The sequence below is a fragment of the Narcine bancroftii genome, chromosome 2, assembly GCF_036971445.1.
Source record: "Narcine bancroftii isolate sNarBan1 chromosome 2, sNarBan1.hap1, whole genome shotgun sequence".
NCBI lineage: Eukaryota > Metazoa > Chordata > Chondrichthyes > Torpediniformes > Narcinidae > Narcine > Narcine bancroftii.
In genome coordinates this window covers 296735530-296752757 of record NC_091470.1, presented here as the reverse complement: position 1 = coordinate 296752757, position 17228 = coordinate 296735530, and the positions used below count along the sequence as shown (strand labels likewise).

The 17228-nt window shown below is 43.4% G+C and overlaps 1 protein-coding gene across 1 annotated transcript in view; it reads left to right on the top strand.

Annotated features, from left to right (window-relative positions):
- Nucleotides 1-17228, top strand: part of LOC138755450 (cytochrome P450 7A1-like) — a 55647-nt gene that overhangs the window by 30114 nt on the left and 8305 nt on the right. The window contains exon 5 of the mRNA XM_069921437.1: nt 4519-4697. Within this exon, the coding sequence (XP_069777538.1) occupies nt 4519-4697 (179 nt within the window). The remainder of the gene's footprint in view (nt 1-4518; nt 4698-17228) is intronic.

Genomic DNA, 17228 nt, shown 5'->3' with positions numbered 1-17228 from the left:
CTCTAATATGTTGTTGGGCAATAGAGATTCTGACTGTCGACCCCATGCCTCTGTCTCTTATGATATTATGAACTTCTCTTAGGTTTCCTCTCAGCCTCTGATGTTCCAGAGAAAATAATCTAAGATTGTCCAACCTCTTCCCATAGCTCCTACTCTCTAATCTGGTAAATATCTTCTATACCAATCTAAAGCCTGCACATCTTCCCTGTACTTGGATGACTAGAACTGCACACAATACTCACAACTTCCTTAATGTGGCACTTAAATCCCCTATTAATCACTTTATTTTTTATTTGAGTAGGGAAAAGCTAATCATGGCTGGCCTTAGGAGCTGTGGGGCCCAATTGGAAATATTTTTTGCGGGGCCCCAGGATCACAGCCAAGGTCAATGGTCATTGTTCCTACGCATAATCCCCAAGCAGCTGAAACCTCTGTACCAGCGCAGGGGAACCAAGAAGGGGACTGTTCCCCTGGTGCTGGTACAGTGGTGGGGGGTGGGGGGGGGGAGAGAGAGATAGAGAAAGAGAGAGAGAGAGAGAGAGAGAGAGAGACGGCAGCATGACTCAGGCAGGTGAGGGTGGAGAGAGACGGCAGCATGATTCAGGCTGGCGAGAGAGAGAGAGACGGCAGCGCAACTCAGGCAGGCGGGGGTGCAGAGATGGGAGTGTGATTCAGGCGGGGTGGGGGAGAGATGGCATCATGACTCAGGCAGGCGGGCTTAAAACAACTGAAATCAAAATGATTCCGAAATAAGGAAGATTCCAAACAATGGCAGGTGTCCTGTCCCAATGATCCTGGATAAAGGGTAAGGCACCTGTATTTCTCAAGTGAGGGGCCCAATTGGGATCATTTGGTCCAATGGACTTAAAGCCGGCCCTGTAGCTGATGACACACAGTATATAGATTAGACAGCATTGCCAATTTCCTACTGGTTCAGCAGTGATGGATAGAATTACTGTCCAAATTTTGAAACTAAAGATCTAATATTTCCAATTCAAAGTTGAAGCTGGCTTTATAAATGCAGTCTAGGTGATCAAAATTCCTACTTTGTACCTGACTCCAGGAATACTTGCAGAGTATTGGGAATAAGCAGAACAAATCCTAACTCCCTGAAGTACTGCTTCAACATAAAACAAATTTTAGGATTAAGTGTGAGGGAACAAAGTACGTTGAAGAAAAGTTGTTGTTCTGGTGCTTTGGTTATGCCTGTTGAGAGGTCAGGTATTTAAGATGATGGGAAGAGTGCTTAAAGGTGATATGCAGGGCTCATTATTTACATAGAGAGTGGTAGGTGCCTGAATACACTGCTAGGGGAGATGGAGGAAGGAAATATAATGTTGTTTAGGATATGAATAAGCAGGGAATGTGGATCATGGGCAATCAGAATAGATCTACTTTAATTTGGCATCAATTTCAATGGGTTGAAAGGCCTGTTCTTGTACTCTTCATTGCTAAAGTAATAGAGGTCTGGGACTTTTCTCTTTGGAGTGTAGAGGGATAAGAGGAGACTTAATTGAGGTTTACAGCAGTGGTTCTCAACTTTTTTCCTTTCCACTCACATACCACTTTAAGTAATCCTTATGCCATGGTGCTTTGTGATTAATAAGGGAATTGCTTAAGGTGGTATGTGAGTGGGAAGGGAAGGTTGAGAACCACTGCTCTAGACCCAATTGTAACTGAAATATTTTGCTTGAGGAAAAATTGTCATTGGTCCATTTCCTTTGGAGTATTGAAACCATGCACATAACGAGTCAATTAGGTACGATTAAAACCTTAGCTTTCAAACTTTTTCTTTCCACTCACATACCACCTTAAGCAATCCCTTACTAATCACAGAGCACCTATGGCATAGGGAATGATTAAAATGATATGTGAGTCAGCAGAAAAAGGTTGAGAACCATTAGTCTACAGGATTATGAGAGGCATAGATAGTGTGGTCAGCCAGTGCCTGTTTCCCATACCAGAGAACATGTGTACAAAGTGAAGGCAAGGAAGGTTAGGGGAGACATCAGGATGTTTTTTTATGTAGAGAGTGTGGATGCCAGGAATGTCTTGCCAGGGATGGTAGTGGAGGCTGAAACATTATGGCCATATAAGTGACTCTTAGACAGGAACATGAATGGATGAAAAATAGAGGGTTATGTGGTAGGGAGGGTTGAGTACTTACTTTTAAGGAATGTATGAGTTGCCACAATATCGAAGGCCAAAGAGCCTGAACTACGCTGCAGTGTTCTATGTTCTATGTTATGGCACCTCAAAACCATAGAGTACACAACAAGTTAAGAATATTTATTGTGACATGGACATGTGCAGAAAGTGTTGTCAACTGAAAGAGCTGGAGCCCATCTGTGAGGTGAGTGTTTTGTGGATTGAACATTTCAGGAGGAAAAACACACAGATGTGCAGATCAAGTGAAAAAACACAGACGTGCAGATCAAGTGAAACAACAGACATGCAGATCAAGTGAAAGCACACAGACGTACAGATCAAGTGAAAACACACAGACGTGCAGATCAAGTGAAAACACAGTCGTGCAGATCAAGTGAAAACACACAGACGTGCAGATCAAGTGAAAACACACAGACGTGCAGATCAAGTGAAAACACAGTTGTGCAGATCAAGTGAAGACACACAGACGTGCAGATCAAGTGAAGACACAGACGTGCAGATCAAGTGAAAACACAGATGTGCAAATCAAGTGATAACACAGACGTGCAGATCAAGTGAAAACACACAGACGTGCAGATCAAGTGAAAACACACAGACGTGCAGATCAAGTGAAAACACACAGACGTGCAGATCAAGTGAAAAAACACAGACGTGCAGATCAAGTGAAAACACAGATGTGCAAATCAAGTGATAACACAGACGTGCAGATCAAGTGAAAACACACAGATGTGCAGATCAAGTGAAAACACACAGACGTGCAGATCAAGTGAAAAAACACAGACGTGCAGATCAAGTGAAACAACAGACATGCAGATCAAGTGAAAACACACAGACGTGCAGATCAAGTGAAAACACACAGATGTGCAGATCAAGTGAAAACACACAGACGTGCAGATCAAGTGAAAACACAGTCGTGCAGATCAAGTGAAGACACACAGACGTGCAGATCAAGTGAAGACACAGACGTGCAGATCAAGTGAAAACACAGATGTGCAAATCAAGTGATAACACAGACGTGCAGATCAAGTGAAAACACACAGACGTGCAGATCAAGTGGAAACACAGTTGTGCAGATCAAGTGAAAACGCACAGACGTGCAGATCAAGTGAAGACACGCAGACATCCAGATCAAGTGAACAGTTGAGTGGGAAGAGGTGACTGTTACACAGCCACTAGAGAACCCCACCCTTTCCAAAAGAGAACAAGTTGATAGTTCAGAGGTCCCTTAGAATATTTTGCTGTCTGACCTGTATTTAATCCTGAATACTGATGGAGAAGCAAGTTTCCTTTTGTGACAATAGCTTGGGACAAGACTAGAGCTACATGAATGAATTCTCTAAACAGAAAGGGAGGAAAAAGGTCAAGAGAAATTCAATGCTGACACAGTTAAGGGAGCATTGTGGTTGCAGATTGAATGCAGGAAATTAAGCTATCTCATTGATGCCAGGGTTAAGAAAACAACAAAGTGATTGCAGATCATTTTAGAGGTGAAGGGTCAGTAGCCAGAGATAGTGGTCCATATTCGTACCAATGATACAATTTAAAGTCCTCCCCAGTAACAAATATGGATAAAGATAGATTTATCTGTGCTTTCCTCATACTTCTGAACTCAAGGATGCATGTTATCAATAGCAATCTGTGGATTACTATCTTTTATGTATCTATTTCTTAACAAATTTCCAAATGCCTTACAATTAGGAATTATTTTCTTCAAATTATGTTTGAGACAGAGGCTGTTTGTTGGGTATAAGCCCGCCCTCTGCTGGATATCAAAAGAGCCACATCATGATGTCACACTTCCATATCCTGTGCCATGTTAGTCTATAAGAAGTAAAGGATGAGAAAGCATCATGTCTTTGAGTCTTAATTGTGTGAGTGCATACACAATATTTGAATGTGTCCTTGAAGACCAGTGACCTGATCAATTCAATTCAATTAAAAAAATGAAGGACTACAGACCATCTGAAAGAAGCTAGATTTGGGAATTATGTTCATGAAAATATAATCTTCCTCTGAGTTATGCATTTATATGATTTCATAAACAAATTAATTCTGTGGTACCAGACACATAAGAGATTTACATTTGATATGGTTTTTAATGTTCTTACTATTAAGATATATAATCAACAAATTTGTTGTGGATACATGAACATCCACAATATTAGAATAATTCTGTGGAAGAGAATTTGTATAACTTACCTCAGTGCTATTGCAGCTAATTATAAAATAAATGAATATTCAGCCATTGTGTAACTACCTCATACATTTGAGAGAATTAATATGTGACTTTGTTTAATATGATGCTTTCTGAATCATTGCTAAGGAATTCTTTGAAAACATTTTGAACAGGTACTCTAATAAATGAGGCTTTACGGTTATCCAGTGCGTCACTGATGTTACGTGTTGCCACGGAGAATTTTGTGCTAACTCTTGATTCGTCTAGAAAGTTTGCTGTGCGTAAAGGAGACCAAATTGTATTATATCCTCAGTTACTACACTTGGACCCAGATGTTTATGAGGACCCTTTGGTAGGTAAAATTATATGAACATTTTGTACCTTAAATTCTGTATGAATGCTTGTAGAATTCCAAACATGAGTATTGTATTATGAATCAGGAAAGAACTCAAAAGTGAATTTTACTCCTGATCTTCATTTCATCTTTAAAAATCGTTACAGAGATACTTGGCATGATGTAACAAAAACTATCTCGTGATTTCACATTTCCTTATTATCCTTTGTCATGGAAATTAACTCAAAAGTGGAGATTTCGAGATTCGCTTTAAGAGTTTATTAACCTGATATCATGGAGAGTCTGCAGTAGCTTTCACTACCTTCAGAACTCTAAATTTCAGTGGCTATAAAAGTTCATACGTACAGAAAAATACATAAACTGGCATGATTCGTTCTTACATTCCCCCATTCAATGTCTAATAAATCTTTATATAAATGGGTCAATTAGCTTTTGAGCACAGCTTAATAATTCTCTCCTTTCATATTATCAGGATACAAGAGTTATTCCACACACCTCCTCTCCCTTCCCTCCCTCTCCCCCCACCCACCCCCTTCCCAGACACTTCATGACCTCTTAGCACTACTCTTATCACTCAAGGCTATTGTAAACTAGGCATCAGCAGTTTTCAATTCAGATTGCTTCTAAATAGTCAAGTTTAACATCATACACAAGTTTTAACCATTTCTACCACATCCCTCTTTTTCTTCTCCATAAAAATAGTAGCTGCACAGAATTTAATAGTAGGGCAAAAGGGCAGTGGCCTGTTGGAAGAATGAAGAATTTGTGGAAGTGATGTTAAAATGTACTGGAGGAGCTTGTTTTTAGATGACAATGATATCAGTTGAGACTAACTTAATATCTCATTCAACTCCTCAGTGCTATTAATATATACTGAAATTGAACCCTGGTCTCAAAAGGATAATTTTAGAACATAGAACACTACAGCACAGTACAGGCCCTTTGGCCCTCAATGTTATCCCTACTTTACCTTTCCTACCTTGTAACCCTCTATTTTTCTTTAATCCACATGCCTAAGATTCTCTTAAATGCCTCCAACACTATTCCAGGCACCCACAACTCTTTTTTTAAAAACTATCCCTGATGTCTCACCTAAACTTTCCTCCATTCACTTTGTACATATGTCCCCTGGTGTAATTTTGTGTTGGTGTTGCTTAGTTTTCCTTCCACATGGCCATAGAAAGTGCAGGTCCAAATGAAAATATGGTCATTCCAATTAATGTTTTCTTTCAATGTCTCTCTAATGTTTTCCAAGTCTGACATATTTGGTGCTTGTATGTATTAATTCAGAATCTCTCTAAGGATTCCAATATATCTTGGTTCAGAAATTTAATAAATTTACACATTATGGAGGTTCAAATGAATACTTGAGAACATATCTCTCCTGGGATTTTCTGTTCATGGTAAACAATGATAAGCTATTCAATCTGGGCAGTTTATCTGTTCTTTGTTAGATCCTGTGTTGCCTTTCTTCACAATGTTGGATAGCCTGACAGTATGTGACCAGCAATGTAGAGAGTACTTCTGGGTTTAAGCATCTAGAGTACAGGGAGAGATTGGGCAGATTAGGTCTTTATTCTTTGGAGCGTAGAAGGTTGAGAGGGGATTTGATAGAGGTATTTAAGATTATGAAAGGGATAGACAGAGTGGATGCGGATAGACTATTTCCGTTAAGAGTAGGAGAGATTGAAACAAGAGGACATAAGTTAAGAGTTAAGGGGCAGAGGTTTAGAGGGAACATGAGGGGGAACTTCTTTACTCAGAGAGTGGTAGAGGTGTGGATCGAGCTTCCGGGAGAAATAGTGGCGGCAGAGTCAATTTTATTATTTAAGAAAAAGCTGGACATGTATATGGATGAGAAGAAGGTGGAGGGTTATGGTCATTGTGCAGGTAGGTGGGACTAGAGAGGAGTGTTTGGTTCGGTGCGGACAGAAGGGCCTAATGGCCTGTTTCCGTGCTGTAATTGTTATGTTATGTTATTTATATGTTATATTGTCAAATATCTCATCCATATTGAGACTATATAATTGCATCAAATTTACATTTGGCTAAACAGGCCAGCGTTAACCCCCTATATGATTCTGTTACTATTTTACTTACTCTTGGCCTGTCAACATGCCCTTTCTTCCTTTATGCTCTATGTACATTCTCCATGAACATATACTATTTACTTATAGGACTATGTATTCTGGACATTCTTTTTTTTTAATCAAAACCAAGGCTTTTATTAGCAAAAGACAGGAGCTCTTCACAGGTGGCCGACCAGTCCGGAATAATCCGACCTGGCTAGGGACACAACCCTTTAAGGCCCAGACAGTAGGCGTGGCTTAGCTCTCAGCCAATCGCTGTAAGCACAGTCTAGATACAGTAACTATATACACTATATACATTGGTGATAGATCTGTACTATCACATTCACCCCTTCTTGGAGAACTGACCCTGGAAAAAAAACCCAAAAAAACGAGGGAGAGAATGAAAGGAAGGGGTAGGTTAAGGACTGTAGCGGTCAGGGGGTCTGACCATCCGGTCGTGACCGTCGTGGTGCCGGGATTGGGGTCGCTGGAGTGGTGTCACCAGCGGGCTTGTCGGGTGCGACCGCTCCTTCGCTCAATTCCCCAGTCGTATTGTCGGCAGGGTGGCCCGGATCATTGGGGAGCTGTTGGTCCTTCTGTTGCGGCACGAGGTCTGGGGAATAAAGAGTTGGGGAAGGTTGGGTTCTTGAAGTAAAGAAATTTTACTGGATTCTTTTTTACGTTTATATTTTGGACTCCACACTACCATTATCCCAACCTCACCCCACACACCCCCCCCCCCACCCCACCAAATTTACATATCTACTTTTTTCAACCTTTCATGATTTTAAAGACATAAATCATTGTGGAGTCTTCTTGTGGTGAAAAGAACTTAGCCTGTCCAGGTTTTCTTGATACCAATTAATGCAATATTATTCAAACTCTAGGTCCCTGATATATTTGCCTTGAGCCAATGTAATCTTTATTGTGATGGTAGTTACATGGTAATAATAAGTTTGAAATGCTAGGATATCTTGCCAGCTACAATGAAGGAATGTCAATATATGTCTGAGACATGATCTGATACCATCAGGAAAAAGGTGCAAGAGCCTAAAATGGCCACTCAGTGGCACAAGGACAGCTTCTTCCCCTCTGCCATCAGATTCCTGAATGAACAATGAACCACAGATTCTGCCTTACTTAGTCTTTTTCTTTTTCTTGCACTATTTTTATTTATTTTGAAAGGTGGCTTATATAATGTTTGCACTGTGATGGTGCCACAAAACAACATATTTCACAAAACATTCATGACAATAAATTATGATTCTGATAATGTATGACTTGGATAGGGCCTTGAATTTAATGGTATTCCCATAAAGTTAATGATACTCATAATGATAGTGCAGCTGGGCCTGAGTTATTTCAATCTATCTGTGTAAAGTATATACTACAGTTCAAGTGTATGTACTGGTGGTGAAAGAGGATGATCTTATGTTTAGTATTAGGGAGTAGGACTTCTTGTCAGCTTGAGTCTGAAAGGCCTTTCGACTGGACAGCCAATTTCATGGCCTTCCATACAGTTGCGTTCTCTTTTTTCAATTTTTCCATTCCGTTGGGGATTGTAGCTAGATGTCCTGCTTGAGGCAATATCTCTTACGAGCAGGCACTGGCATAGCTCTTCGCTCATAAATGATGATCCTGGGGATACCCAAATAGGGTGAAAATGGAGTACAAGGCCCTGATGACCCTGGTGGTGGTCATGTCTGGGCAGGGGATGATGAATGGAAAATGTGAGTACTCGTTGATGAAAGTACATGTTTACATTGGTAGAGGGAGGGGACCCTTGAAATCGAAACTGAATTGCTCGAAGGAGCGGGATGCCTTTATCAGGTGCACTTTGTCAGGACGGTAGAAGGGCGGCTTGCACTCTGCGCAGACCTGGCAGGACCTGGTCATGTACCTGATGTCCTCAATAGAGCAGGGCAGGTTGTGTGCATTGATGAAATGAGCCATGAGGGTGATGCCTGGGTGGCAAAACTCATTGTTCAGTGACTGCAACTGGCTGGTGTGTGCAGAGACACAGCTACCTCTTGACATTGAGTGTACCTGGCCTGTATGCTATGTCATAATTGTAGGTGGAGAGTTCAATCCTCCACCTAGCGATTTTATCATTCTTTACTTTGCCCCTTTTTACATTATTAAATATAAATGCCACTGATTAGTCAGTTTCAAGTGTACATTTTCTGCCATTGCTTTCCACCTGGAAGGGTGGATTCTCTTCCACCGCATGCATGGTGGCCTTTGCGATGTAGTTCCAAACATAGTCGAAAGCCACCTAAGCTTCAGCTGATAATGGGAAAGAAGTGGATTTTTAAGAGGGGGCAGACCTTATCCATGTAATGAGGGACCCACTGGGTGTAGTAGGAGAAGAAGCCGGGCACCTCCTTCAAGCTTTCATGGTCTTCAGGATCGGGAGGTCTAACACCACATTCGGTCAGGGTCAGGGCCAATGATGCCATTCTCTAACAAATAGCCCAGAATCACCAGACGTTTCATCTGGAACACGCACTTACTGGAGTTGTGTGTGAGATTCAGGGCCTTGGCTGTGTGGAGAAACCTCTGGAGGTTGGTGTCATGGTCTTCCAGATCGTATCCACAAATGGTAACGTTGTCGAGATAAGGGAAGGTGGCCTTCAACCGGTACTCACCGACCATTTTGTCCATCAATCTCTGGAAGACTGAGACCCCATTAGTGATGCCAAAAGGGACTCTCCGGAACTGATAGAGCCATCCATCTGCCTCAAATGCTGTGTAGAGGTGGTTCTCAGAACAGATCGGTAACTGGTGGTATACAGCTTTCAGATCCAATACTGTGCAATTCCGTTAACCAAGTCTGAAATTCGAGGGAGGGGGTATGCGTCCAGGAGTGTGAAATGGTTAATTGTTTGTTTGTAGTTAATCACTAGCCTGGACTTTTCTTCCCCTTTCATGACTACCACCTGGGCTCTCCATGGGCTGTTGCTAGCCTCAATGATGTTTTCTTTGAGCAGTCGCTGTGTCTCGGCTCTAATAAATTCCCGATCCCACGCACTGTATCATCTGCTCTTTTTAGCTATTGGTTTGCATTCGGAAATCAGGTTGTGGTGGGGGGGGGGGGTGGGGAGAATGAATATTTATGGTGGAGAGACCACATATGGCTACCTTCTGTTCCATACCGTGATTGGAGGGAGAGGGCTAGCGTACTCCATGGTAACATTTTTAAGGTGACACAGGAAGTCCAGGCCCAGCAACACAGGAGCACACAAACCCTTCAGTACATACAATCGGAACATACAAAATTTCCCCCCTTTTACAGTTAGATGTACTATGCAGTACCCCTGGATCGTTGCAGTGTGCGAGTGTGAAGCTAGGAAAATATGATAGTCTGTCAGGTACACTCTTAAGTTGTACCGCAGAGCCATCGCAGAGTTTATAAATCTCTCAGTGGAGCCAGTGTCTACTAAGCAATCAGTTAAATGTCTGTTTACCTTCACCTCCATCGTCGAGTTATTCAATTGGTGAGGTCTTGCCTGATCCAGGACGACTGATGCCAGTGCTCTGGAAACTCCGTCGCTCCCCATGCTTATATTGACACCCTCCTCTTGGTCCACGGGCAGAAAAGTTTGTGTCGATCACGAGGTGCGATAAGATGGCCGCCCTCCATCTTGATCCGATGAAGGATTAGGTGGCATCTACCTTGAGGTGTGGCAATATGGCTGCCGTAACTTACCCCAATGCTTTACTTCCGGTGGTGGGTCTTGCCACGAGGTGCAGCAAGATGCTGGAGGTGAGCAGCATGGAGAGGCTGGGGCTGGCACTTCAGGACTTGGGCATGGGGTGAGCAATGATTTGGGGGTTGTGCACACGGTTTCCCTGTTTGTGTTCCCTTTAGCCAAGCAGACCTTCACCCAATGCTCTCGCTTACCGCATCCTGAGTACACAGGGTCCTTTGCAGGGCATCGGGCGCAGGGGTGCTGTGCCTGTCCACAGAAGTAGCATCCCTGGTTGCACATGTCTGCAGCGGTCGGCACTGGGGCTGCAGGGGTCACCGGTTCCCCAATGACTTGGTTCTCTGAAAAGGTGCTGCTTTCACCAATGAGGACATCACCTCCCAGTTGGGCCTGCTCACCAGCTCCAGGGTGCTGGCCAAGTCTTTCTTCCCCAACTCTAGCAGTCACTGCCTCATGTATCTCGACCTTACTCCTGCCATGTGGGTGTCCCAGATTTGTTCCTCCTCTCTCACCCGGGCCGTGGCCGCTTCGTAGTGGCATTTTCTGGTCAGGGCCTACCGTTCAAGAACATAATCATCCAGCAACTCACTCAAATGCTGCCAATTTTGAGAGAGTCGGTGCCTCGCCAACACATCATTCTAGGCCTTCAAGCCTTCTATGGCTGATTTGTATGTAGTATAGTCAACCAGTTTACCTATCTCGGCTGCACCATTTCATCAGATGCAAGGATCGACAATGAGATAGACAACAGACTCGCCAAGGCAAATAGCGCCTTTGGAAGACTACACAAAAGAGTCTGGAAAAACAACCAACTGAAAAACCTCACAAAGATAAGCGTATACAGAGCCGTTGTCATACCCACACTCCTGTTCGGCTCCGAATCATGGGTCCTCTACCAGCATCACCTATGGCTCCTAGAACGCTTCCACCAGCGTTGTCTCCGCTCCATCCTCAACATCCATTGGAGCGCTTTCATCCCTAACGTCGAAGTACTCGAGATGGCAGAGGTCGACAGCATTGAGTCCACGCTGCTGAAGATCCAGCTGCGCTGGATGGGTCACGTCTCCAGAATGGAGGACCATCGCCTTCCCAAGATCGTGTTATATGGCGAGCTCTCCACTGGCCACCGTGACAGAGGTGCACCAAAGAAAAGGTACAAGGACTGCCTAAAGAAATCTCTTGGTGCCTGCCACATTGACCACCGCCAGTGGGCTGATATCGCCTCAAACCGTGCATCTTGGCGCCTCACAGTTTGGCGGGCAGCAACCTCCTTTGAAGAAGACCGCAGAGCCCACCTCACTGACAAAAGGCAAAGGAGGAAAAACCCAACACCCAACCCCAACCAACCAATTTTCCCCTGCAGCCGTTGCAACCGTGTCTGCCTGTCCCGCATCGGACTTGTCAGCCACAAACGAGCCTGCAGCTGACGTGGACTTTTACCCCCTCCATAAATCTTCGTCCGCGAAGCCAAGCCAAAGATAGTCTCTCATGACAGCGAACTCCTTGGGGCTGACGAAAGAGAAAGGCTGATCTCAGGAGACCATCAGAATTGAAAACCTCTTGGTAGGATTGGAAGCACTCCAGCGAGTAGGCAAATTCCTCTAGGGCCTCAGGGGACAGAGGGTCGACCTGGAGCATGCCTGGCTTTAACAGGGCTTCCATCCTGCTTCAAAGTTAAGCTATTAAAATTTTAACTTCGCTGATTGCACTCAGAGACAGGTGAGGAGTGCTTACAATCAATGCCCGGTAGACACAATAGTCCTCAGGTGAATCTGAGGTAAGGCGGGAACACCAGGGTTTATATTGGGGTAGGTGAGGGAGGAGCCAAGGGAGGAGCCAGCCATCTGAACAATACATAGACAGTGATTTCCAGTTCACTGCAGAGTTCTGTAATAGAAGAATTGCTGCTGGTGTGGACTTGGGGAGAGTGGGGAACAGAGACACAGTGCTATCCTAAAGAGTCCTGTTGCCCAATATGACTGTCAATGGCTCCATACAGGCTTTAAACAGCCTTTTAAAGGAGCTGATGGTGTTTATTTAAAATCCTGTGACTGCAGGATCTGGGCCAAGATGGCTGTGCCTGTGTGGGCTCTGATTTTAGGGGCCCTCTGTTCTGAACCGTTACAAGGGGGAGGGAACCAGAATACTCCAAGATCATGCTTTTAAGGTGACACAGGAAGTCCAAACCCAACAACACTGGAGCATACAATTCATCAAGTTAATACAAGCGAAATTTACAGAATTTCCCCCCCCCCTCCCCACAAACAACAGATGTACTATACAATTTTGTTGATCATGCATAGAATGCGAATGAGACACAAGGAATATGTGGTAATTGGAAGGATACATCTTTAGGTTGTATTTTGGCACAGTCCGTGAGCCTGTGAAGCTTTCGGTAGAACCTGTGTCGATTAGGCATTTAGTGGAATGTTTGTTTACCTTCACAGTCACTATGGAGTTGCTGAGCTGGTGAGGTCTGTCCTGATCTAGGACCATCGAGGCTAGGTCCCTGGAGACTCCATGCTCCTCACTCGAGTGGTCCCCACCATCCTGGGTTGCCTTGCATGGGTAAGATGGCGTTGACCTTACGCCCAGCAAGATTTCTGCCCTCCTTCCTCGTCCAACAATGATGATGCTAAGTTTGAATTTGGATTGTGGCACATGCCATTTCCTCACTGCTCCCCTCTGTTGGCGTATCATGCAACGTGGGTTTTGGTGAATTCAGGGCAGACTGCTTGGGGCTGGAATTGGTGCAGGCTGCGGACTTCCCCTTGCACAGCAAACCCTCACTCAATGCTCTTTCTTGGCACAGCTGGAACACACTGTGTCCTTAGGCGGGCAGTGAGATCAGGCAAGCAGGCTCTTGCCGCAGAGATAGCACTCCCTAGCTCAGGAAGCGGCAGTCGTTAGTGCAGGGGTAGCAGGAGCAGCCGGTTCTTGGAAGGGGTCACCTGGGTGAGCGAGCTCACTGGCTTCGAGTTCGTCATTCTTGAACTTGGCCTGACCCAATGATTTGTCCAGTTCGATGTGGTTAGCCAGGTCCTTCTTTCCCAACTCGAGCAGTCGCTGCCTCATTTATCTCGAGTGAACCCCTGTGACTGAATGTCCCGGATCTGTTCTTCCTCATGAAAGCAGCCCATAGCCACTTCGACCCTGCACTTCTTGGCAAGTGTCCAGAGATCCAGCAGGTAGTCATTAATGGACTCTCTTGGATGCTGGCAACATACAGCGAGTCAGTGCCTCATTAGGATCTCGTTTTGCGACTTCAGGAACCTAGCCTTCAACGCCTCAATGGCAGTGTCATATGTAGAGCAGTCCTGATGACTGCATACCCTTTCGTTCCTACCCTCGAAACGTGTGCGGACCTCCTTAGATTCTGGAAGACATCTCTGATTGTGTTCAGATAGGCCTAGAAGCAGTCTAGCCCGTATGTGAACTCCTCAGCCACATCGGGGGACAGAGGTTCTATCAGTAGCATACCTGGCTTGAGGGAATAAGCTAATAAAGTTGTCATGTGAGTAAAAGCTCTCACGACTGGAGGGAGAACAAACGCTTTTATTAGCTTATAACTATGAGTAGGGTTTCACAGTAGTCTTCAGTAGGGTTCTGGGTTTAGGTGGGAAACCAGGGCTATATGTGATCAGATGGGGGCAGAGCCATCAGCACAACACACTACCAGTGAATCCCAGTTCACTGCAGAGGTTAGTCAGGAAGGTTCAATTGCTTGGTGTTCATACTGAGTTAATAAATTGAATTAGACGTTGGCTTTATGGGAGAAGCCAGAGAATGGTAGTGGATGACTGACTGAAGGCCTGTGATTTGTGGTGCACTTCATGAATTTGTGCTGGGACTATTGTTGTTTGTTATCTGGATGAAAATGTAATAAATTGGATCAGCAAGTTTGCAGATGACGCAAAGGTTAGAAGTATAGTGGACAGTGAGGAAGGCTTTCAAACTTTCAGAGGGATCCGGACCAACTGGTAAAATGGGCTGAAAAATGGCAGATGGCATTTAATACAGGCAAGTGTGAGGTGTTGCACTTTAGAAGGACAAAACAAGGTAGGATGTGGTAGAACAGAAGGATCTGGGAATACAAATACATAATTCCTTGAAAGAGAGATTTTGGCATATTGGCCTTCATAAATCAAAGTATTGAGGATAGTTGTTTGGATATTATGATGAAGTTGTAAAAGATATTGGTGAGGCCAAATTTGGAATATTGTGTGCAGTTTTGGTCACCTAACTACTAGAAGTGATGCTGATTGCATCATTGTCTGGAAAGGAGGTGCCAATGCTCAGAACAAGGAGAAAAAACTCCAGAGGGTTATAACTCAGCCTGCAACCTCACAGGCACCAGTCTTCCCTCCATAGAGGACATCTATAAGAAGTGATATCTTAAGAAAGCAGCCTCTATCCTTAAGGACCCCCATCACCGAGGCCATGCCCTCTCCACTCTGCTACCTTCAGGAAAAAGGTACAGGAGCCTGAAGCAGCATAAGGAAAGCTTATTTCCCTCTGCCATCAGATTCCTGAGTCAGATACTGCCTTACTTTTTTTTTTAATATATAAAATGGTTTATATAAATGTTTTCAATGTGATGTTGCTGCAAAACAACAAATTTCATGAATGTCAATAAATTCTGATTTTGAATAAGATTGAAAGACCCCAGTTGTGATTTACATGGATATTGGCAGGTCTTCAAAACCTGAATTACAGGAAAAGGTTAAACAGGTTAGGGCTTTATTTCCTTGAGCACAGAAGAATGAGTGGAGATTTGATAGAGGTCTATAAAATTTTGATGTGTATTGATAGAGTAAATGCAAGTTGGCATTTTTCACTGAGGTTAGGAGAGATACAAACCAAAGGACATGGGTTGAAGGTGTAATGGATAAATATTTGGGAGAATTTGGTAATATTTGGGAGGAATTTGGTAAAATTAGAGTAGGTTACATACATACACACATTTTAAAACACATCTTATTTGAAAAACTGAAGAATTCATATTCAAGTAACATTGCAGGATCTCTGGAGAATGTTATGCACATTCACAAATAGGTGTGAATTGAAGTACATCATGAAATGAAAAGACCATTGTTTGGAATAGGAGACAGGCTGACTACAAGTATAGTTCTGCAAAGTGCTCACAGGAAGGTCACTCTTGGGTTTTGTTTATCTAAGACATCAACTTGAGCAGAAGGATAACTTCTGTTGTTTGCTGAAGAAGGTGGGGTGAGGGGGGGGGGTTGCAAGTGAGAGAGTCACATGGGCTTGCTGTAAGTCAGAGTTAGAGAGAGAGAGAGTCAGCTTGTGCGTGTGTGACACTGAAAAGCAGCTGAACAGTGCAAGCCAGGAAGAGCTGGTTGAAACTGATGAAAAGTTCCAAAGCAGTGGATGCCTGGAAATGCTATCTGTCTGATGTTTCTCTTGAATAAGAAGAACAAAAAGAGCTCTGTCGTAACCTGAAAGAAAGGTTACCATCTGGAAAAGCCTGATGGGGCAAGTTTCATCAGCAAGACATTGAGGTGACTAATGGTGGTACCTCAATTGTGGAAATCCTGGAACAACAAATTTCTCTCCGTAAACCCTACAAGAACCTTCCTGAGTGGTAAACATTGACCTTTCAAGCACCAAAGCCTGGTGAACTTTATACATGTTAAATTCTGTGCACAGTGTAAGAATTGCCTGCATCCAGAGAACTTGGAAGAAGTGAGATTGAACTGTGAACCAAAGAACTTTTCTTAAATTTACACACACATTACATATATGTGCGCTTAGAATTAGAAGGGGGTTAATTTGGGTTAATTAGGTGTTGAGTTAAGTTAAAGTTTGATTCTATTTTCATGTTTAAAGTTGATTAAAAATAACTTTTGTTTTAAAAACCACTTATCTTGGTGAATGTCTGTTTTGTTGGGTTTTGGGGTCCTTTGGGCTCATAACATATTATGGGGGCTCGACCGGGATTTGAACCCGGGATCTCTCACACCCCAAGCGAGAATCATACCCCTAGACTCGTAACAAGGGTATGAGGAAGCTTAAAGGAACTTATTTTTACAGAGAGTGTTAGCTGAATTGGTGAATGTAGGCTCAATTTTGATATTTTAGAATAATTTGGACGGGTACATGGTTGAGATTGGTATGGAGGGATATGGTTCAGATGCAGATCAGTGGAACTAGACAGAAAAATAGTTTAGCACAGACTATAAGGGCTGTTTCTGTGATGTAGTGTTCTATGACCCGCTGCTTCGTGGCCCATGTGTTCTTGGTTCAATCCTGACTTTGGGTATTGTCTGAGTGGAATTTGTATATTCTTGTCGTGATGACGTTGGTCTCCTCAGGATCCTTGATTTCTCTTGCATCCCAAAATTGGCCACTGTAATTTCCCCTAGTATATAGATGAGTGGTAGAATTCAGGATGAGCTGATGAGAATGGAGGAAAATTAAACAAAATAGGATTGATATAAATAGTTGATAGTCAACGTGGACTCAGTGTCGAAAGAGCCTATTTGAGTGCTGTATCACTCTATGATTCTATTACAGTGAACAATGGAGGTGAGTGTTTCTGATGGAAGTATGAACAGATTATTGAAGTGTCTCTGTTGTTGATGTGTGATAATTTCATCAGTTTGCTGATGCTTGACAAGAGACTGAAAAATAATTAGACTTGTTATTTTGTAGGTATCAAGATAGTTTTTCACATTGTTAAGATTCAATGTAATAGCACTCCGAAATGACGGGCTAATTCTGAT